General features: G+C 34.4%; 9 protein-coding genes across 11 annotated transcripts; 6 read left to right on the top strand and 3 right to left on the bottom strand.

The window, feature by feature from the left end:
* Positions 1 to 2847: 2847 nt before the first annotated feature.
* On the top strand, positions 2848 to 4406 carry ccm-3 (Programmed cell death protein 10 homolog). The gene is made up of 5 exons (NM_063889.8): positions 2848 to 2931; positions 2988 to 3030; positions 3113 to 3312; positions 3368 to 3617; positions 3918 to 4406. Exons 1-5 carry the CDS (start codon positions 2858 to 2860, stop codon positions 3996 to 3998), a joined length of 648 nt encoding a protein of 215 aa, NP_496290.2. The 5' UTR covers positions 2848 to 2857; the 3' UTR covers positions 3999 to 4406.
* A 104-nt stretch (positions 4407 to 4510) lies between these two features.
* taf-13 (Transcription initiation factor TFIID subunit 13) lies at positions 4511 to 5093 on the top strand. Its single transcript, NM_063888.5, has 2 exons — positions 4511 to 4652; positions 4791 to 5093. Exons 1-2 carry the CDS (start codon positions 4521 to 4523, stop codon positions 5022 to 5024), a joined length of 366 nt encoding a protein of 121 aa, NP_496289.2. The 5' UTR covers positions 4511 to 4520; the 3' UTR covers positions 5025 to 5093.
* Positions 5094 to 7838: 2745 nt separating this feature from the next.
* Positions 7839 to 9664, top strand: srv-2 (Serpentine receptor class gamma). The gene is made up of 5 exons (NM_182261.2): positions 7839 to 7988; positions 8285 to 8640; positions 8930 to 9034; positions 9076 to 9177; positions 9318 to 9664. Exons 1-5 carry the CDS (start codon positions 7847 to 7849, stop codon positions 9522 to 9524), a joined length of 912 nt encoding a protein of 303 aa, NP_872061.1. The 5' UTR covers positions 7839 to 7846; the 3' UTR covers positions 9525 to 9664.
* Positions 9565 to 10786, bottom strand: C14A4.9 (C6 domain-containing protein). Its single transcript, NM_063887.7, has 4 exons — positions 10694 to 10786; positions 10034 to 10179; positions 9887 to 9982; positions 9565 to 9817 (listed from the first exon to the last, which is right to left on the bottom strand). The coding sequence occupies exons 1-4, from the start codon at positions 10776 to 10778 to the stop codon at positions 9680 to 9682; spliced, it is 465 nt and encodes a 154-aa protein (NP_496288.1). The 5' UTR covers positions 10779 to 10786; the 3' UTR covers positions 9565 to 9679.
* A 1197-nt stretch (positions 10787 to 11983) lies between these two features.
* Positions 11984 to 13019, top strand: C14A4.8 (Major sperm protein). The gene is made up of 4 exons (NM_063886.2): positions 11984 to 12063; positions 12116 to 12285; positions 12390 to 12768; positions 12825 to 13019. The coding sequence occupies exons 1-4, from the start codon at positions 12051 to 12053 to the stop codon at positions 12947 to 12949; spliced, it is 687 nt and encodes a 228-aa protein (NP_496287.1). The 5' UTR covers positions 11984 to 12050; the 3' UTR covers positions 12950 to 13019.
* Positions 13020 to 13560: 541 nt separating this feature from the next.
* C14A4.7 lies at positions 13561 to 14857 on the top strand (the record flags this gene model as incomplete). 2 transcript variants are annotated; one of them, NM_001026780.4, is made up of 6 exons in its annotated part: positions 13561 to 13752; positions 13859 to 13916; positions 13964 to 14088; positions 14138 to 14242; positions 14591 to 14675; positions 14743 to 14857. In NM_001026780.4, 6 exons carry the CDS (start codon positions 13561 to 13563, stop codon positions 14790 to 14792), a joined length of 615 nt encoding a protein of 204 aa, NP_001021951.1. The 2 variants fall into 2 exon arrangements, with proteins under 2 accessions (NP_001021951.1, NP_001021952.1); NM_001026781.3 differs by lacking the exons at positions 14591 to 14675; positions 14743 to 14857 and having other exon boundaries at positions 13964 to 14084; positions 14138 to 14198.
* A 489-nt stretch (positions 14858 to 15346) lies between these two features.
* Positions 15347 to 16594, top strand: C14A4.6 (MARVEL domain-containing protein). Its single transcript, NM_063884.6, has 5 exons — positions 15347 to 15426; positions 15908 to 15962; positions 16008 to 16132; positions 16190 to 16379; positions 16426 to 16594. Exons 1-5 carry the CDS (start codon positions 15367 to 15369, stop codon positions 16470 to 16472), a joined length of 477 nt encoding a protein of 158 aa, NP_496285.1. The 5' UTR covers positions 15347 to 15366; the 3' UTR covers positions 16473 to 16594.
* crn-5 (Exosome complex component RRP46 homolog) lies at positions 16532 to 17371 on the bottom strand. The gene is made up of 3 exons (NM_063883.4): positions 17158 to 17371; positions 16945 to 17111; positions 16532 to 16897 (listed from the first exon to the last, which is right to left on the bottom strand). The coding sequence occupies exons 1-3, from the start codon at positions 17359 to 17361 to the stop codon at positions 16624 to 16626; spliced, it is 645 nt and encodes a 214-aa protein (NP_496284.1). The 5' UTR covers positions 17362 to 17371; the 3' UTR covers positions 16532 to 16623.
* Positions 17372 to 17470: 99 nt separating this feature from the next.
* On the bottom strand, positions 17471 to 22081 carry crn-3 (Exosome complex component 10 homolog; the record flags this gene model as incomplete). 2 transcript variants are annotated; one of them, NM_001393179.1, is made up of 5 exons in its annotated part: positions 17471 to 17698; positions 18420 to 18723; positions 19149 to 19671; positions 19787 to 21217; positions 21842 to 22081. In NM_001393179.1, the coding sequence occupies 5 exons, from the start codon at positions 22078 to 22080 to the stop codon at positions 17565 to 17567; spliced, it is 2631 nt and encodes an 876-aa protein (NP_001379075.1). The 2 variants fall into 2 exon arrangements, with proteins under 2 accessions (NP_001379075.1, NP_001417852.1); NM_001430931.1 differs by having other exon boundaries at positions 17565 to 17698; positions 21842 to 22062.
* Between the last annotated feature and the right edge of the window lie 35 nt (positions 22082 to 22116).

Below are 22116 nucleotides of genomic sequence, written 5' to 3'. Positions count from 1 at the left end.
AGTCCTGAAAAACAACAAAACCCACTCTAAAACATACTATATTCTTCTTTCTTTCTTTCAAAACTTCAATTTTATTTTCCGAAAAAGGCGAAAAATTGGAAAAATGGAAGGTAGTTGTTGCCCCGTACAAACACTCACATCGACACTACACACACACACAAATATTTCGAATAACAACTAGTTTTGTATTAGTGAGAAACGAGTAGAAGAAGAGGTAGAAGGCAGTTAAACGAAGAAATAAAATGATGAAGAAGAAGGATCTTCTTCTTGAAATGAATTCTGATTTGGGGGGAGTCACTTTGAAACATTTATTTGATTAGTACTAGTTCATTTTTCTGCCCTCTTACACGGCACATTGATTTTTAGGATCGTTCTAAAGGCTAATTTCATTTGTGGGTGAAATTACCGGAAGATGTTAGACTATTTATTTTCATTATCCTTTTCTAAAAACACTAAATTTAAAAATTAATTTATTAATAATTCAACCTAAAACTACAGATAATTAATGGAAAAAAAATTAAAGAAAAAATGGAAATCTGGAGATTTTTAAGATCCTAGACAAACTTTCCAAAATAAGTTAGATCGGAAATTATTGTTACACAGAGGCGACTGTGTGTTATTGGAAAAAATTCGAAAAATGTTAAATGTAACATCTGAGAAATTTTAAGTCATAAATTTCACTTCAGTGCTGTGAATTTCTTATAAAAATTTCCCCAAGAAACAAGATCAAAAAATTCTTGAACCCTTTTTATTGCCTGGACTCCAAATTTTGCAATTCCTGCGACTAAAATACGGTACCCGGTCTCAATGCGACATTTTTGTTAAACTCGAAAAAGTGTTCGCCTTTAAAGTTGTAACGGAATTGCTCTTACATTTTGTGCATAAAATATTTTTATTTATAGGAATCTCAAACATATGTAAAATCGGTGAAAATTCTACAACGATTTTATTACAGTACTCTTTAAAGGAGCACACCTTGTCGAATTTAGCAGGAAACAAAAATTTGTCGTGTCGAGACCGGGTACCGTGTTTTTGGCGTAAATGTCGTCAAATAAGAATGAGCGCGAGTTCAAAGTTAACATTTTTTGGAAACAGGCTAAACAATTATTCGAAAATTTGAAAAAATTGAATCATCAAACAACAAGTTTTATTTTGTTTTGAAAATGTTTGATCTATGATCGGCTATGCCTTTGACCATATATTAATACCAAATACAAAAAAAAAAGATGAAACTCGGTCAGAGAACAGAATTATCACAGGAAATGAGATTTCCTGATTGGGAGTCTATACCTTGAATGTACATGTTCGCAATTTTATTACCTATTTTTTGGAATGGGAACTGGTTTTTTCTCGAAACCTTTGACCAAAGGAAACATCTAGAAAAATGAAATCAGCACATTTTTTGAGAGCAATTTAGAAAAGAAAAGACAATAAAATGAAACAAATTTCAATGTTTTTTTCTCGACTCTATTGTTAATATACTCTGAAGCGTAACAAAGGTGTGAATAGTGGATCTCCTATTGATCGGCAGGAATGACACGGAAGATGAGACGGACAGCCGGGAGAAAAAAGATATTACGGAAGATTTTGAGACGCAGATTGATGGGAATTGGACTTGTGACTTCTTGTTTTCCGGAGATTCTTTACTATATCATAATTTTATTGACAGATATCCTTCACTGGTGGGCTGAAAATATAATAGAGTCCCCAGAAATACGGCACCGGGTCTCGTCGCGAAACACCATCATTAAATAGAAAAGTGAGTGTGCCTTTAGAGATTACTGTAATTTCTTTTTATTGATTTACGAAAAAATAATTTTCCACTAATTTTTCGATGAAGAACTTTTTATTTTTCGAAAAGTTTACAAAAAAAACTTTAATACATCCACTGAAACAAAAATTTGAAGTTACAGTACTCTTTAAAGGCACACACCTTTTTGTGTGCGAAAATTTGACGAGACCTGCTACCGTATTCTTTGGGAAAAATCATGAAATTTATCTGGCCAGATCTGGACAATTATAATTAAAAAAATATATTTTCAGGAAAATCTGATTGAATATTGGAAATCGTTGTTTATTCTCAGAGATTATTATTTGCAAAATCTGCATTTATATGTCTAAATAACACTAGCTAGTGCACTAGGCTAAAAATTGAAAGATTCATTATTTCAAAATTTGCAAAATTTTACCTCCACCGAGGTCTGAGTTGAGTAAAAACATTTTGTTCACATTTTCGCGATTGAATTGATTATTTAAAAAATTAAGCACTAATAAAATATATTTTTAACGTCGAATATTAAAATTTTTCCAAGAACTTTGTTCTCCAGAATTGTTCATCTCGAAATCTGCAGCATCTCTGGTGCCAGCAAGTGCGCTCCAATGCGAACATTTCATTTAAATTTTTTTTTTTTCGTTCTTTTTTTAACAGATTTTATCAATTTTTTGCGATTTTCATTATTTTTTCAAGTAAAAAACATATTTAATGTTATTTCTTATATTTCACAATATTAATTCAACTATTAAAAAACAATTGCATCGATTTCTGGGTGGGTTATCATGCGAAACCGATAAAAACCGTTATTATTATTATTATAATGACTCATAAGTTTCTCCAAGGAATTCGAATTCTGCTTTCACATTCCTTTCCGACCGTTCACTTTCTTCCTATATTTACTCTCCTCGTTTTCCTCTGTATTTCTCCAACTTTTCGCCTTATTATCTGCGTCTCTCTCCGCTTTTGATTTCTGTATGTATTTGCGATGCAAATCGATCGTATGCGGGTTTTTCCTTTTTTAACACAGCTTTCTCCTCTTAAAATTCACTCAAAAATCATGATTTTCATTTCAGCAGTTTCACAATGAACGAAGAGGGTGGATATCTTGGAGCGATGACATATCAATGCCTGTACAGTCCTGTGATGGAAAAAATTAAGTGGGTTTCAAGAAATATCAGTTTTTAAACATAATAATTTAAAAAATATATTTTAGACAGCAACATCGTGATGATCCAAGAGCTTCTCTCGCCCTAAACGTAAGCTATTCTATATAAGAATATTTTCTATGAATTTTATACTGTTAAACGAAAAAAAATAAATTAACAAAGAATTATTCAGAAACTGCACACTGCACTGACCACTTGTGAACAAGCTTCTCCGTCGTTTCTCTATGATTTCACAAAAGTTTTGCTGGATGACTCGGAATTGAGCGTTAATCTGCAGGAATCCTATCTGAGAATGCATGACACCTCGCCGACAAATGATTTGATTGTCAGTGGATATGAGCAGAATGCTGATTATAAAGAGCTCACGAAACGGTAATCAAATTAGATAATTTTTTTCAAAATTCCTGGCGTACGAAAAAAATTACAGAGCAATCGAGCTTCGTCGTGTTCTGTCCCGGGTTCCCGAAGAAATGTCGGATCGTCACGCCTTCCTGGAGACCATCAAGCTCATCGCATCATCAATCAAGAAACTTCTTGAGGCAATAAACGCCGTCTACAGAATTGTTCCACTCACTGCGCAGCCGGCCGTTGAGAAACGTAAACGGGAATTTGTGCACTACTCGAAAAGATTCAGTAACACTTTGAAGACGTATTTTAAAGATCAGAATGCAAATCAGGTTCGTGGGAAAAAATGTGCTTTTTTACTTAAATGCGTCGAAATTTGTCCTTGACTCCGAATATCTATGTGAAAAATTCAAAAGCCCCGGTTTTTCTGGGAAAAAATTCGCACTGAAATATAAAATCAGGGAGATTTTTTTTTAATTTTTTCACATCGATATTCGGCAAATTTGGACTTTTTTTTAAAATAAAAACCTGTAAATTTTCCCCAAATCTTGGGAAAATCAAACTAAATTCTTGAATAATATTAAAATCCATTTTTTTAAAACAAATTCTGAGCCTAAATTCAATGTTTGCAGGTATCCGTGTCCGCCAACCAACTGGTTTTCCAAACGACAATGATAGTCCGCACAATCAACGAAAAACTTCGCCGAGGATAAGCTCACCCATATGGCGGCTTATAACTGTGATCTACTAGACGGCTCTTTCCTTTTGCATGTGTTTTACTTTCATTTTTTGTTCACTTAATTTCTTGTTCTCATCCACACACTCATCACTTTATACATCGGATCTGCACACTTTCTTCTTTCTATGATTTTTCCTTTCCCAATTTTCTGTTTATTGACTGAAATTTTAGGAAAATGATTAACGTATTATGCTTTATATGGTTTTTCGGATTTTTTTCACTTCAAAAATATTGTAATAAGTAGCTCAATTATCATTCTTCCTTTCTTTTTCATGTGCCTTTCTTTGATTTTTCCTCGTTTTTTCACCCACTGATGTACTAGATTTTTTTCCATAAGTCGGTTTCTTCTCCAAATAACGTGATAAATTATTCAGAAATTTTTAATATTTTAATTGACTGTATTGCAATTCTTGTTGTCGAAAACTTATTATATATCTAATTAACTTCACTTTAAAAAATTTCAGACCAATTTTAAATTAATTTCAGAATTTAAAAAATGGATGACGAAGAGGATCTGTTCGGCTCGGATGCCGAAGATGACAAGGAGAAGGTGGTAAATCCGGAGGATAAGAAGCACGTGCTGAGACGAGATTTGAGATCAATGGTCTATGGCTTTGGAGATGATAAGGTTGGTAACAGGGCTGTGCAACTTTTTGAATCAAAATTTATTTGCATTTCTATAACAAATTAAAAAGAAATTAAATGAGCGGTTTTTCTAAGATTCCGATTGATAATTTCCTGAATTGTTTATAAATAAATGTTTCAGGAGCCATACGACAAGACCCTGGACACTCTTGAGGCCATTGTCCTAAACTACATCAAAGAGTTATGCCAACTGGCGATGAAAGTTGGAAAACCGGATAAAATGGCACTTGAGGACATTCACTATCTGATTCGTCGTGATCCGAAGAAGTTCTCGAGAGTCAAGGATCTGTTGTCAATGTCGGAAGAGTTGAAGAAGGCAAGAAAGCAGTTCGAAGATATGAAACCACAATTGTAAATTTGTATTGATCTCGGTTATTTGAATTTTATATTATTGAAACCCCCATCATGAATGTTTTTCTTTGAACGTATAGTATTTACAGAAATCCAAGTAAAACGACAGAAGACAACTTTTCAGGCAATTTTAAATGCGTACTTGTCAGGAAAAATAAAAACACAAATGCACCTGCGACAACGTAGACATCCTGCCATGCAAATTGTATAAAAGTACTAGATAATATTTTTTCCTGAACAATTTAACGATCAAATTCCTCATGGCTAAGATAATTTGCATTCTGGATATGGGGCTCACGAGGAGCAGAACATTGCTCCTGAAAAGTTGCGCCACAAACTTCTTTTATTTCCAAATTAATTTCCCTGCCTTACTTTTGTTTGAATTGTAAATTTCAACACACTCTAGTTCTTCTTCATCTTCTAGTTTGCTGTGTTGCAAATAACATGGAATCAACAATAGCAGAAGGAGGAGCAGAATGGAATATATTCATGAAAGAAACAAGGAGCAGCATCTAATTGAAACCACTCCTTGCTCAATTCCTCGTCTTTTTTGATTTCCGGTGTGGTTTTTTTGTGTTGCATGAACTCGGCACGCACTCGACATGTACCGGATTTTGAAACAAACTCAATTTTGCGCAGGGAAGAACTGTACCAAATCCAATAAGACTTCAAAATTATCTCTTCTTGAAATCCTCTTGGAAACGCGCTCCACGGCCAATTTAATACGGTCCGGCATCACAACCCGAACCATGGGTCTCGTTAGGAAGGATGCTTTAAAATTTCGTAGACAGTTTGTTTTATTTTTAATTTTGACTTAAAACTCAGTAAAGACAACGAAAGACATAATAGTAAAGTCGAAAAATCGGCGAAACTAATTCAGAGCATTTGAATTTCCATGTTTCCCCCGCCAAATACCTGACGAGACCCATGGTTCGGGGGCGGAGCATTTTTTCCGTGGAGCGCGTTTGAATCCCCATAATATTATTTGATGAGCTCATTGCTCGTTTTTCAACGGAAGTATACTTCTTGCCTGCATCACTAATAATAATCATCGAGCCGTGCGAATTAGTGATAACCCATTGCACTTTTGGCCATGTGAAATCGTATAGTTGGCCCTAATTTTGGTCTAAAATATATGTAGGTCTCAAAAATAGAAAAAAGTAATAAAAAGGGGGATGGGCTTACTTACCGGAAACCAAACATGAAACATAAAACTTGCACCCAAAAATATATTAATGAGAACGCGAAGTTGAATTTTTCATTTTTCTTTTGAGAAAAAAGAAAGATTTCCAATTCAATGCTTGAATTCCCTCCAGAATGAGAACTACATAACCAATCAGCGATTAGCCACACCCCATTTCGCTGATTGGTTTGGCGACAAAAGCGGTGAAAAAGAGTCTGTACCTTTAGAGGGTACAGTAGTTTCTAAATCTAGAAATTTTACAGTTTCTATTGTTTTTCTACAAAATTTCCATATCGTACTAATTGATGTTACAATATTAAAGAGTATGCAAATGAAAGTTAGATCAAAATTGCAAGGCTTGGAGGCTACAGTACTCTTAAAAGGCGCACACTCTTTTTTTCGAGACCATACGTACGTATATACGTCGCAAAATTTCGCATATGGGTAACATTTCTTTAAGCAAAATTGTGTTTTGCTTTTTTTACAATTTCAACCAAAACTATTTTCCTCCTCTTGATAAATCAATGATTTCATTGGTCCTATAAAAAGTTGAGGACAAAAAACTAGAAATTCGAAACTCTCTTACTTCACTTGAAACTGATCCTTTCACCTCTATCTCCATCCTCTCCAGCTTCTTCTCTTCCAATAAATTTCACCCCCAAATAGCCTTCGTGCTGCTCGTGGTCATCTCCACCATCAATTCTCATTATTTTCTTCCAAAAAAATTCAAATAACGTGTGTCTTGCTGATACTTTTCGCTATTCTTATGATACCTCCATCGTATGACAAAGATTCGTTCTCTTAATTGAAAAGTTTCGGCTCTTTGTTTTCGTCTTCAACGATCATCGAAACAAAAAATCTTTGCCGGATGAAATCCGAAACTTCTTTCAGAGTCTGGACGCAAATTTTCTGATTTTGAACCCCGATTACTGTCATTTCCGGTTATCAATTTTCGTCACGTACTCTTGTTATAGACTACATCACATCAAAAGATAATTTGGAGCATTTCGTAGCAAAATCCCCAGAAAGCAAGGAATCCTTTTTTTCAGTTTTACAGTTTCCTATAATAGATTTTTGGTTATTACGGCGTGTTTTCCTTGATTTAAGTGTTGTTTTGTCAAAAAATTTTCACCGATTCATTTGAAAATAGTATTTAAGTTCCGAATTATATGTTATCAATTATAAATAAGGCATCAGATTTTAAATGAAACGTAGAATTATGCTTAGCGTAATTTTCTATTTTTCAATATCTTTTCTTTCGAATTTGGCATTAACTTTTGAAAAACATGCTGATTTTCATAAGACCAAATGTTTTATTAGATTTGGTAAATATTGGGCGGCCAGGCTCCAAGAAAACATGACGTTTAAAGGTGGGAAATAGACTTTTTTTAAACCTAGTGGTAGAAGGATCAAATATTATGGTGAAATTTGACAAATTTTTTAGAAACTTTTTTATTTATTATAGCGAGTTTTCAACATTTTGGCGTTTTGCCAAAATAATTCGAATTATAATTTCCGACCATTTTCATATCATTCATAACTGTTATATTTTTTTCTGAATATTTACCAAATTACCAAAAAACCGTTATATTCTGTTCACACTCCCTCTACTTCACATTTTTCAAATCACCCTCCAGTTTCAGATGCACTACACATGGGTTGTGGCAATTCAGTCTGCTTATATTTCTTTCAGTTTAATATTATACTTTTTAATATTTATCTATATAATGTGGTCTGGCGATCCGGAGTTTAAAACTGCATTTCATCGACTCTTTCTATTACGAGGTAAGTGAGTGCGTCCAACTGATATGGGACCTCCTTCATTTGAGGGGGTTTAGAGAATTTACTTTTTTTTCATATAAAACTGATATTGATATTGGACTAAAGATTTTTTAAAAAATAGACCGTCCAACCAATTTTTTAAAAAATAGACCGTCCAACCGCTATGGAACCCTTTGACATTTTCGAAAATTTTACCAAAAATTCTAATTTCTTCGAAAAGCATCAAATTTTTTAGAAGGGCAAAGAGGAGGATGAGAGCCGCCCATGCAATTAAATTTTAAATCTTCCAAATTTTCCAGCTCCGGCCGATTTCATCCAAGTACTGGTGTCCCTATTTGCATTTCGATTTCCAATAGTCGGATGGGAAGAAGTCACTTATATCCCACACCTTGCAAAAATGGGATTTATGATATCTCAATATTCGGTTCTGGTTGAAATGTGTGCTCAGTTATTGCTCTCAATCAATCGGCTGTCAGCTATTGTATATCCTATTCAACACAACAAGTTCTGGACGAAGAAGATCACATTGTTGTTGTTTCTGAGTGGAATGATTTTAGCTATCATTCCGACTGCTAGCAGAGCATCACAACCAGCTGCATATATTCATGTTAATGGAAGTTTCATTCCATTTTTGATTGATGCAGGAGATCAAGAGGTAAAGTTTTGGATATTTTAAAGATTTAAAGCGGATAGAACTTCAAAAATAACTAATTCGGTAAAGTTCCACGCGTGCGAAAATGTCTACAGTCGTAGTTCAAAGTAAACCTATATCCACTCAGATACATTATAAATTTAGTTCTAGATACTTTTAAATTATTTAAAGTTCTAAAATTTAAATTTAAATCATTTAAAAAATTTTGATCCATTTTCCAAGAGGTAAGAAATTTTTAGTGAAGCCCTTCCCAAAAAGAGATTCCCCGACATGACCATACCCGAATTTTCAGAACAACTCAAAAGTGACCTGCATAATCTACATATTTTTCTGTTTCTTCAGTCTTCTATGCAATATGCTGGCATGTTTTGTGCATCGAAAGCAGAAACGAATGCAGGTCTGTCACCTTGTCAAATAATATTTGAAATTCATTTTCAGTTCTTTGAGACCCAGCCAAAACTCGCATCGACTGTTCAGACAAATTTGCTCATTTATGCGTGTTTATCAACAGTTATTGTGTTGGCAATGACTTGCTTTCAGGTTGGTTTTTAACATTATTCCCTGTAAACACTTGAAGTCATTCAAATTTCACACAAAAAATATTAGCGCATAACTGTTCTTAAAAATTAAAGAACTGTTGCAAAGACAAAATTAAAAATTTCCAAATAAATTCATTTCAGTCCTTGCTAGCATTCCACGTGTTTGACCTATCAGCAAAAGCTTATCAAATAGTCCTTTGGCTTCTGACAGTCTCCGCCGATGCATTTGCTCTCTCAAATCCATGGCTCTTGTTCTGCCTTTCAAGTACATTCCGACACAAATTTCTTGAAGCGAGAAAGATTCGGAGGATTTTTGCAGCTGCTCCATCGACAATTGAGACTTCCTAACAGGACCTTTTAATTTTAAATATGGTGATCCTACTAATGAAAATAATTTATTAAAATTTTGATGAGAGTCATTTTATGATGTCAAATTGTCAAGGTTTTTTTTAATTAACAAAACTTATTAATTATTAAATAATTAAAATATTATTACAAAATAACTAAACAGCAGTTCCCATTACATATCCCAAGTCAGTTCCAGTGGATCCGGATTGAGAACAGGAAACAGTCGCAATATCAGCATAAGTGGTACCAGCTGATGTTGTTGGAACCTTCCAAACTCCATTAATACAGACAACCTGAAACATTCGCTTCAATATTACTTCATATTTGTGTAATAGTTAGGACAAGAAATTAAAATGTTTTACCTTAACTGAGAGAATAGTTGCTGGGGATCCGGCGGCATTTGCAGACCTCACAACAACTCCCGCCGAATTGATAAACTCGATGAGAATATTATCGGGCTGAAAATCAATTTCAGAGAGTTTGTTTCGTATGACATTGTTTTATCTTACGTTTGTCTCCTGTGCAGCAGCACAAATAACAATACCATCAACTGGGCACGTGGATGAAACTCTTTGAAGAACGGAGCATTGTTGTTGTGTGGTGATAGTAGGATTTCTACGAGGTAATGTCGATTGTGAGAGCATTGAGCAACATGCTAAAAGTTAATATTTATTACTATTGTTGGTCATCTGAAAACAGTTTTTATTTTAGTTTTTAACTATTGGAAAAACGCTCAAAAACAGCCTGAAAGTAGAAAATTGTCGGGGGAAAATCAGACAAAATATCGGACATTTTTTGGCAATTTTTTCAGATATTTTTGAGCACTTTTTCAATTTTTCATACTGAATTAGAAATTTTTTTAATACACACACATTTTTCCATATTCTATCACAAGTTTTGATGAAAAAAATTTTTTTGTGGTAACAGTGAACTTAAAATTTATTTTAAAAATTGAAGAAGATATTGATATTCCGCTGTATCTCCTGTATCTATTGTGCTTTATATTTTCAAATTAGAAATTTAAATTTGCGAATTTTCTGATGCACCAAGAGATTACCTAAACATCAAAAAATATGTTCAGCTTTCAACAAATCATTAGCAAAATAAAGTGACTTAGAAGCATTATGTGAAGGTTCCGAGTTTTTGAGCTAGATCACATATGTACTTACGAGTTGTGGTAGTTGGAGTTGATGTTGGTACACAAGCATTCGAGACAGTTATTGCAGAAATGAAGAGGACTACGGCCGAGATCATGTCTGAGTCTGCAAATTTCTAGGGTCTGTTTAAAAAACGAAAAAAAAATTGGAAAAAATCTTGAGGCTTAAGCTAGGTAGCCGACATTGCTAATTGAACTGAGCGTCGGTGAATAAATCGGCTAACGGACAGGGGGCGGGGTCATGATAAGAATGATAAGATGTTGAAGGCATTGTATATCTTTCGGGAATAAGTGATTTGCGATGATGAAGATCTCGTTTTCTACCTTTGTGTCAAACAAGACGCTTTTCCCTTCTAAGGATAATCGAAAGTCGAGAATTGAAACTTAAGGATGGAGACATCTCTCTTTTGTTTCAAAAACGCGATTCTCTTTCTTTTTTCTCCCACCTTCTCTTTTTGGATTTTTCCGTCTGTGATAGGGATATGGGGGAGAAAAAAGGGAAGTTAAATGAACTCGAGTTCAGGAATTCTAGAAGGGAAAGTATTCCAACTACTTGCAAATTAAATATATGTCTTTTGAAAGAAGACCTGCAAATTAGGTCACTAAAACTAAAGTTTCAAGAAAACTAGATACAACTTTTGTCTAAATGTGCTCATATAGGATGCTTCGAACCAAGAACCTAGAACTTACTAGAAATAAACTACAATAACTTTCAATATTCTGTAGGAGAACTTCGTTCATAAATACTTGTACTATATTTCGACCAGAACCGTGCGACATATTTTTTTGGCGAATTGTTGGCAACACTTTCAAACCCTCCTTTTTGTCATTGTTGTGTCGAATTTTTGTTGGAAATTTATATGGAAATGAGGAGAAATTTTTGAAAATTCTGAGCACAACTTTTTTATTGAAAGTTCCAAAAAAATTCACTCGGCCCATTGGGATTTTGAAGCAGTTTTTTGGTAACTTTTTGAAACTTTAAAGTAAAAATACAATTATCTTAAAAAATTGCAAGCATTTCTCTATGTTTTTACATAAATTTCGAATAAAAAAATGTGTTAAAACGATGAGAAAAAGTGTGCCGCGCATCTCTATTTTTAATAATCAGAAAAAAAGGGGAATGGTATTTTCTAGTTTCTCTAACAATTTTCATGTTCAATTTATATTCAACAATATCAGAAAGGAAAAAAAAGAAAAATAAATGTTATATTTCTTACAAAGTTTTAACGTAACCTCCCCCTCCCCTTTAAACAACCTTGTTGGAATTCAAAGAGTTCAGTTGAAAAAAAGTGTATTTCCTTTTAATATTAGTTACAAATACGCAGTGTTCTGAAACTCCTAATAAAATGTTTACTCCTGCTGATTTGAAAATGGATATGCCGAGTGAGTTTTAATATTCAGGTTCAGGTTATACATTGACTTTCTGATATTTCAGAGCCACCTTTCGTAATTTATAAAGGAAAAGTGGAAGAAGAGTTCGCGCGCTTGCACAAAGACGGGAAATCGCTTCTCAAGGCTGAATCGAAATTTGTTCAGTTTCTGGGCTTGCAGGAGTTGACGGACAGGGCTTGTGATCACGTGGAGCTGGCGAATCCAACTAAAAATGTAAGATTTTCAATTCTGGTAACAACTTGGGAAATGAAAAAAATTCATGTTTTTCGCATTGTCCCGGAGTTTTTGCATTCTTCCTGAACTATCCCTTATTTCAGACCATCATCTTCAACATCCGCACGCCAACATCTCCGTGTTTCTTTGTAAAACCTCATGTGGGAATGATTGATCCTGGAGGGAAGGCCACCTTGTACTTTACATTCAAAGGCCGATGCCATCGAGTTCCATCGGATTACTGCTGGATCTATTCAATTTATCAGCTCGTCGTTGATGAGAAGACCACTGCGTTTATCAAGGAAGATGAATTTTCTTCTCAAAATTTGAGATCTGCCTGGATTAAGCATGGGAGGAAGCAAGTCAACAACATTCTTCATTTGGCTTCTTCGTTCAAGGCTGGAAAACCGAAGTTTGAATGTCGGGATGGACACCGTAAATTTCTGGAGAGAAAAATTTACTTGAATGATTTGGGGGATGTTGGTAAGTTCATTTTTAACACTGTAAAAGGACAGAGACAATTTTGAAAATTATTTCAGAGAATTCCGGAAAGTCAAAAACCGAAAACACCACCGATATCACACCGGCCAATATGAAAAAGGGAAAATTGAATAAAGCCGCGTCAAGTGACACAATGGATGATCTACCAAAGACTGCGGACTAGTCAGCTTTTCCTCGTTCAATTTGATTAATTGTGATGATTATTTAATATAGTGAATAAATATGTTTTGAAACCAGCGTCTATTGTTTCGGGTGAAAACCTTTTCAGAGTTCTAGCTTTGGGCAAAAGAGGAAAAACTTTTATTTTATTTTCAGACTTTAAAACAATGCCACTTCAAGTAAATTCAGAAAATTTCCACCGAATGTGTAGCAGGGGTGTGCGGGAAATTTGTCGCATTTGCCGTTTTCCGAGCTCAGCAAATTTCAAACTTTGCCGCACACCCTTGATGTATACATTGCCGATGAGCTATTTTTAAGTGCGAATTACAAATTTTTTGCTCAATTTAGTAAGGAATATTTACTCGTTTTTTTTTGAATATAACATAAATTTGATTTTTACGCCTTTTTACCAATCACGACAATGAAATCGTAAATGAATAAACAAATAACAATAAATACATTTTGAATTTACTGTTTTGTGCAATCTTTTGTTATATCTAAATACTTTTTCAAAAGCTAATTCTACAGTACCTTCAATTTCACACTCCTTTTCTCAACTATCGAAAACATATTTCATTTTCCGTTCAACTGCGTATTGTCTTCTTCCAAAGAGTTATGAATCAAAAAATTCAATGCATGAGAGTACAAGTTATCGATAAGGAAGTGTGCAGAGACACAGACAACTCAAGACGGTTTCCACCAAAAATACTATTTTTCCATCTTCTTATTTATTCAACTCTCCTGCAAATGACGCTTCGATTCGAACGATTTAGGCACTTTCCGGAAAGTGGAAAAACTATCACTTTGGTAGGATTTTAGTTTGGATTTAAAAGAAAGTGTTTTAGGAATTCTGAAATAGAATCTTGAATTCTATTTTTTTAATTAAATTATAGAATTTCTCATTTCTTTCCAGCTTCTCAGTGCTGTACTCGGACTAGTACTTTCCTTCACAGATCTTCATTATCCTAAAGGTACCCTTCAAATTAGATTTCAAAAAGTTCACATTATCAAATTCCAGAAGCCAAGTTCTTCTGGATCAGCTTTTGGATTTCCTTTGCCTTTGATGTTATCACAATCTTGATCCTTTTAAAAGACTGGGATGAAAATGTTGAATGGATGAGAAAAGCACCGTATTCGGTGTATGTAAGTTTTTAAAAGTGTTTATTTGAGTAAACTCGAAGTAAATTTTCAGCATTGTCTGGCCTCACTGCTCGTCAGCTTTTTCATTTTTATGTCCGGAATCTTGTTCATAACCAGTGAATCGTATTCTGGAGATGGTGTTCTGTATGTTGGAGCTGTGAGTTAACACTTCGTAATTCAAGATTACATTTTTTGGGAAAATTTTTAAAAAAATGTGTGAAAAAATTTTGAAATACGCAGCCGAGTTTGCCGAATTTGCAGCTCGCCAAGCTCGGCAAAAATTGAGATTCGCCGCATACCCCTGTTCCGAGTGGAGAACCTGCAATAAATTCTTAGAAAATGATCTAATTTTCAAATTCGTGTGGTTTAACTTTGAAAAACATAAGCAACAAATCTTCAAATAAAAAACTTCCAACACTTTTTCATCGTCCAAAAATGAAATGAAAATATAACCAAATCAATCTTTGTAAAAATTGTTTAAAAATTGATTCCTAAAATTTTCAAGTTCTTCTGTTTCCTGATCTTCGGAGTTCGAATCGCGTGTATTTTCAAATCATTGCCACAACTGAGACAAGATGTTCACTTTCCAGGTGAGTACTTTTTCTATTTTTTCACATATCAGAATTAAATGAAAAAATATTTTCATTTCTTTTACAGGTCGGCCAAGCAACGCTGACTACGAAAACAACGGCACTTCAATTGCTTAGTTCCAATAATTTTATTTATGTTCTGTTCAAAATTAATAACTTGTAAAATAAATCATTTGAATCTGAAAATTGGTAGCGTTGAAAATTCTAAAACTTTACTGTGATTGGAGATTACTGTAATTGATAGTAATCTAACAGTATCCGATTGTGTAAAGTTTGGCGCTTTTAGAGACCACTATGCCTGAAATCGTGGCAAGACCTACTCAGAATAACGAAGTGTGCCTTTAATATTTGGTTCCCCTGAAAGCTGTCAAAATATCCTTAAAATACCCCCTAAATAAATTGTGGAGACATCACAGAAGCAGACACTCTCGTTTCTCTGCACTCTCTCACCATCTACACCTCTCCCAGTGAATTGCATAAACCTGTAGAGTAGAGCATCAAACGTTATCAGTTACGCTCCTGATAAGAGCCCATTGAATGCAGTAACCGAAAACAGAATAGAAACTCTCCCCCCAATTCTCGCCTCATTATTTATTTGTGAACTTAACTTCGTTATTTCAAATTTTATATAGCCATGTGCATACGAATAAAATATTAAATATTGATTTCAGATATCTAACAAGACCAAAAAATGCCACTGAATGTGTCAAGATTCAAGAAAATCCCAGAACTCGTCAAGATTTTGTCATTGGTGAGTTGAATACACGATGTGACACCTGAAATTTGGTCACGGGGCTATCTCGATGGCCTAAGATTCTTCTATTATTACGAGATCACTAAATTCTGAGAATGCGTATTACGCAACAGATCTGACGCGCAAAATATCTCGTAGCGAAAACTACAGTAATTCTTTAAATGACTATTGTAGCGCTGGTCCGATTTTGCGATGTTTTCATAGTTTATTGATGAAGTTTATTTTGCACGTCAGATATGTTGCGCAATACGCAGTCTCAGAATTTTATGTTCTAGTAATACGTAGACGTCTGATGCGAATGTTCGCGCATTGGTCTCGCCACGCGAAAATCGCGTTACTGTAACTCGTGTCGATTTACGGGCCTCCATCCTTCGTAGGCACAGAGTTACAGTAACTCGTTATTCGCGTGGCGAGACCCATCCGCAAAAATTATCATATTTAGACGCCTATGTAATATAAAAATATAAAATAATTCTAGCTGGGATCTTTGACACTACTCATCTACCTTGGAACCATCAAGTTCCGACCACCAGGTTCGATTTTTGTACTAAAATTTCTCGTAAAACCTCTTTTTTCAGGAATGTCAGTAATTTGGTTCACAATTGGATGCTCCATCGTCTTCGATATTTGCACAATTGCAGTACTTCTCAAGGAGTACGATATCTCAATAATGGCGATTCGAATGCTACCGTATGCAGCAATTGTAAGTTCGGGCATCGATGGGGCACACGTGAAACTACACGGAAATTTGAATTTCTAGGAATGTATTGGATCGATTCTTGCAATTATTTGCTATGTTATCTCCATGGCAATATCGATTAGTAGTGAAGAAGTGACTGATGATTTCGGATTTTTGGTGGTCGCAATTTTTTGTTTTATTATTGCACTCATCCACGTGTTCAATCTGGTTGTAAATGTTCGAAGATGGAATAATGGATCACATCATTTGAGTGAGATTTTTTTTCTTATTTTGAAAATTCACCATTTTTATTTCAGATCCGGCTGGAGTCTACGAATATTCAAATTATGGATCTGAAGCTTAACCTATTCTTAAATACCTAAATACCTTCTCTTGTCACATTTCTACAAAAACTTCGACTTTGAAATTTAAGATTTTAATATCTCACAAAACAATGGATTCAAAATTAAATAAAAAATTAAAATCAACAACGACAACAACAAAACATTGATAATCTATTGCTCATCAACCGAAAGCTTCCTCTTCATCACAGTTTTGTAGAAATCAAAAATAGCACTGGCAGATGGTTGTGCCAATGACCACGCGGCTTCCAGCTGAATAAAATCCCAATGTCCTATAGCGTCCATCGCACACACTTCTGGATGTCCATCGGATCCTTTGCACACTGAAAAGAGCACTCTTCCAGTCGATGCAGCTTCTTGTTTTGCTGTCGGATCAATAATCAGCTCATCTTTGACACGAACAATAAGGACACCACAGAAGACTGTTCTGAAAAATTATATTACAGTTTTAAAACAGTATCTAAAAAAACTTACTCGAATGGCATTCCATTGTCAAGTAGAGCAAAACAAGCTCCATTTATCGCTACAGCTCCCATACTTCCATCATCCTGAATTCCATGTACTGTGACAGAAATTGTTGTGTGGGGAAACAATTCGAGATTGATTGCATTGGATAGAGTAGAATGAATGATATTGTTCAGCTGAAAAAAGAATTATTCCAAAAGTAATTTCTACAAAAACCCCTACCACATTGAACTTGTTATCTCCACAATTTGCTCTATAACTAATATCCAGAGTCATAGCCTCATCACTTGCTTTCGAAGCGTGAACATCTCCAGGACCACTGCATGAAGCCCAAATACACGTGGCACCCTGGGAGAAGCATGCCGAGCCATCCGCGTTTTTGAGGAACGAGAGCTCACAACGCATTTCACGAAGTCTGCCGGCCATTTGGGGATATCTGAAATCAAAATTAATCACAAAAATGAATTTTGTAGAAAATATAACTGAAATTGGTGGAAAACCAAATTGAATTAAAAATAAATAAATAAAAAGATTTCAAAAACAGTTTTCTTTAATTTCAAAGCAAAAGAAAAAGCACAACAACAAAAAGTAAAATAACAATGGTAATGGGATGGGATGTAACAATTTAATCATTTTTTGTAGTTGATGGTTCCTTGTCGATTCGATGATTTTTTCATAGCCATATTCTTCTTTGTCTTGTTCTTCAATCGATATTTTTGATGGAATGGATCGAAATCGGCGTTGTTGTCTCGAACAGGTTTTTCTGGAAATAATTTATTAGGAATTTGATTTCGAGACTTTTTTGAGAGCTATATAATTGGGTACGGTATTATCCAAATTTTGAGCCAGAAAACGTTTTTTTTTTGCAAATTTGCGGTTCTTTTTGGAATTTAACGAAAAATTGATTTTTTGGTGTTTTTTTTTGGTATTTTGAATTTTTTTTTTTGGGTTTTTTAATAGCTTTTATTGGCACTTCGACGAATAACATTGATTTTTTTTTGGGTTTTTTTGTTGGAATTCAACAAAAATTGAAATATTTCTTGTATTTTGACGAAAAATTGATTTTTTTGTTTTTTTTTTCAGACCAACAAAAATATTTTTTGAAAAACCAATACATTTTCACATATTCACGATTTTTTTGAAAAATAAATTCAAGCATCAACTTTTTTTGGTTTTTGTTCGTTTTTCGCAAATTCGTAAATTTCAATTTTGGTTTTTTGTTCAAAAATATTTTTTGTCCCAGCCCTGGTGTGCTCCTTTAAAGAGTACTGTAATTTCAAACTTTTGTTGCTGCGGAATTTTTTTTAGTTTTAAATTTATTTATTAAAAAACTAAAATAAAACCGAAGAAAATTTCCCAGTAACGAAAATTTGAAACTACAGTACTCTTCAAAGGCGCACACCATTTTGCAAGTTGTCGCGACCTGGTACCGTATTTTTAGCCTTAAATCTCGCGTCTGGATAATTCAAAGGAATATAACTTACCAAATGCACTACTATCAGCTTTTTCATAATCAAAATCTTCAACGGGAGCATCATCATCAGATTTTTTCTTTTTTGGATCTGAACTACTCGACGACTCGCCGAGCACAACAGAAACATCTATATTTCGTCGAGCAGCATCTCTCTTTCTTTTCATTGCCTTCTTTGACAGTAGCTGGTCGTCGGTAAAACGAGATGGATCGAAGATTTGAGGTTCCGATGAAGATTCTTCCATTGGTGAAGGTTCTGGATCTTTCGGCTTGTTCGGATCATCTGGGACCAGCTTCAGTGTATCAACGTTTAGAAGCTGAAAATTATCTTATTAAAACCAAGGATGTCATCGGAATTTTTAAATATATTTTTTTTCATTTATTTTTTTTTTGAGAAAATCGAAAAAAAAGAAGTTTTATTTTCTGATTTTTTCAGAGAAAATCGAAAAAAAATTCATTTTTATTTATTTTTTCAGAGAAAATTAAAAAAAGATTTTAGTGATTTTTTCAGATAATTTTTTTTTAAAGTTTTTTTACTAAATTTTTTTCAGAGAAAATCGAAAAAAAAAAATTTTCTATCAAATCTGTACGTTTTTCCGCCGAAAATTTTTTTTTAAGAATAAAGCAATCTCTGAATTCCGTATGAGCAATACCGATTTTGGAATTTTCTTTTCAGACATTTTTTTTCGGTTTTTCCCAAAAAAAAAAACGATTTTTTTCAGATTTCATTATATCTACCAACCTTCGCATCGAATTCAGGTTTTCTATTAATCGGAGCATCATGATGTGAGAACATAGTCTTCGGTAGATCACCTTCCTCCAATTTCTTTCTCTCAGCCTCTTTTCTCTCTTCTTCTTCTTGCTTTTCTTTTGTAATCATCATCATTTGATAACATTCAAATGGAGTTACAAATTTGTCAAGTTCATTCAACAACTTTTTAACTTTCTGATTATCCGATTTCTTTCCTTTTTCCACAACAATCATAGTTTCCACACTTGGAATTTCAGCCGTTTGGAGCACTGATAACAATGATTCTTTATGATCTTTCAGCTCGATATCCATTCCTTCATCTGTCTTATCAATATAAATTTCTCCGCGTTCTTCGTCAAATCTAGTGTGTGAAAAGTCGATTTTTGATTTTAAAACTGAAGTGATATGATCCATAGTATCGTTCATTACACCTCGTGCTTCCTGTGCATCATTTCTTTCTTTCGCCGACAATCCCACTTTCTCAAGCTTCACATCTCTGGCCTCCACAATTATTCTGTAATTTTATAATTAGAATATTTATTATGAGGTCTTTTGAGTCCCGGAGCTTATATTTACGAAATTTTCATTTTTCGGAAAATGCTGGGACTCCCACAATTCTCAAAACTTACTTCAAAATATCACCAGTTCGCTGTTTCACAAAGTACGGTAACGGGTTACAACACGCGTAGATACCTCCAACATCTCGTGGTAATGTCTCAGAAAGTGATAGCATCATATGATTTGGAAGTACAAAATGTGGGCTCTCATCTTCTGCTCTAGCTACTACATCTCTCCATTTGAAAAGATGTGTAAGTGCATAGTCCTGTCGAGTATTCAGTGTGAATCGGAATTTTATTTCCGTCAAATATCCTTTCGGATTGAACACTGGTTTCTTGTATACTTTTATGCAAAGATCGCTAGACTCTGAGTAGACGTTGGCCAAATCCTTGGTATCTTGTTTCAGAAGTTGCTCTCGGAGCATATCATAACTATACAAAAGGTAATGAGTATCCTCTCTCGCGTAGTTTATCATCGCATTTCGTAGAGGCCGTGCTCTCCAGTCAGCCAGTTGATATTGTTTGTCCAGAACAACGTCGGCAAATCGGAGAGTGAGGTAGGCAAGACTGAATTTAGGATACTTCAGCTTTTTCATGGCAACATATGTATCAAATAAATTAACAACATGAACTCCATAATCCCTTTGTAGCCAGAGAACATCACTGTCAGAACCGTGAAAAACTTTGAGAATACGTGGATTTGCAAATGGCTCATTGAGCATTCCAACATGATCCCATATTGGGAAGGGATCAATGATAAAGTCTTCATCTCTTGTTGAAATTTGAATAAGGCAGGTCAATCCAAGATACGATCGCATTTGGTGATGCTCCAAGTCGACTGCGAACTCTTTTACAGAATTCAAAGTTTTCGTTAATGCTTCAAGCTTCTCCTTAGTATCAATCATTGTCAATGGAGTATCCTTCAATGCTGTGAATTTTAAACACTCTGCAGATTTCAGCTGAGCTTCTGGAACTTTGAAGTGAAGAATTTCAGCGATATATGGATGTTCCTCTTCAGTTTCTGTTTCAGCACTTATCCAATCTCTTCTTCCAGACTCATCGTCATCGTGGAGAACAATACCCGTTCGTTTTTCAATGGCATGATGTTTAACAGTCAATTTAGAAGAAAAAGGAGCTTGTGAGTTGTCCGAACTGATGTTATACGTCTTCTGTGGTTTTTCCAACACAACCATCTGAGCAGCTTCTTCTCTTCGTTCTCTAAACTTCTCCGCCAAAACCGTTCCAATATTCGCTGAAAACGTTCTCATTGCCGCTGAAACTTCTGCTTCGGTTTTTCGATTTGTTGGGGCGGCTTTTGTAATGAATTCTGGAACTTTGACTATCTCATCTAGCTCGGCTTTTTTCAGCGCTTCATGGAGAGTTGCTGCACGTTCTGCAATGTTGTCCTGAGCCTCGATAACACATTCTGTGTAATGTTCGACTGATGAACCGACATCTGGAACTCGCATTGCACATCCTATTGACTTGGTGACTTTGTTCATGCTGAAAATATGGAATTTCAAGTTTTTTGTTTTTAAATGAAATTTTCTCTGAACATGGCCCTGCCAAGAATGTCGTTTTCCGATTTTTTCGATGTTTTTAACTTAAAATAGAAAAGCCAAAAATGTTCGTTTTTTTTTTCGATTTTCCTAAAACTCAAAAAAAAAAGTTCAAAAAATTCACCATAAAATATGATTTATTTCAAATAATTTAGTTTATATTGATGAGAAAAAACATGACAATTTCTTCTAAAAAGAAGCAAAAATACCAAATTTTAAAGCTAATTTTTTAAAAATCTCGAAATAGCGGAAAATCGAAAAAACGGAAAATTTTCTATTGAAAAAAAATCGAAAATTTTTCGTTTTTCGATTTTTTGAAATTTTTTGTAGTTTTTTTGTAGTTTTTGGCGAATAATTTTTTTTAAAGTTTTTTTCCAAAATAACTTCAAAATTTAAAACTTAAAATGCATGTTTGATGAAAATATTTAAGCTTTTTGAAATAAAGTTTCTTTTTTTTTGTGTTTCTGGAGAAAAAAAAATGTTTTTTGGTGTTTTTGGCTTAAAAAAATGTCGATTAAATTTTTTTTTAATTTTCCGGAGCTTTTTCGGATTCAGACGCTCAACTCACAGTGCATTCAATCTCTGCTCGGATCGCTTCATAAACGTGTTGAATGTCGGATACGAGTTGTAGAGCTCATAATCCGCACCAGCTTTCGGCAAACCATTTGATTCACGAACAAGCCCGGCGCCATTTCTCATAATTTCTTCGACTTTTTTCCTCATCGCTAACGTTCTTTTTCTTATCATTTCCTCTTCTTCCTCAGATTGCTTCTGCTCTTCATCGGGCATTGATTCTTCTCCTGACATTCTGTAAATTTTCTTTGAACTTGAGAAACGAAAGTT

This window comes from Caenorhabditis elegans, chromosome II (genome assembly GCF_000002985.6).
Source record: "Caenorhabditis elegans chromosome II".
NCBI lineage: Eukaryota > Metazoa > Nematoda > Chromadorea > Rhabditida > Rhabditidae > Caenorhabditis > Caenorhabditis elegans.
The sequence above is the reverse complement of the archived record's forward strand: the minus strand, read 5'-3'. Positions and strand labels throughout refer to the sequence as shown.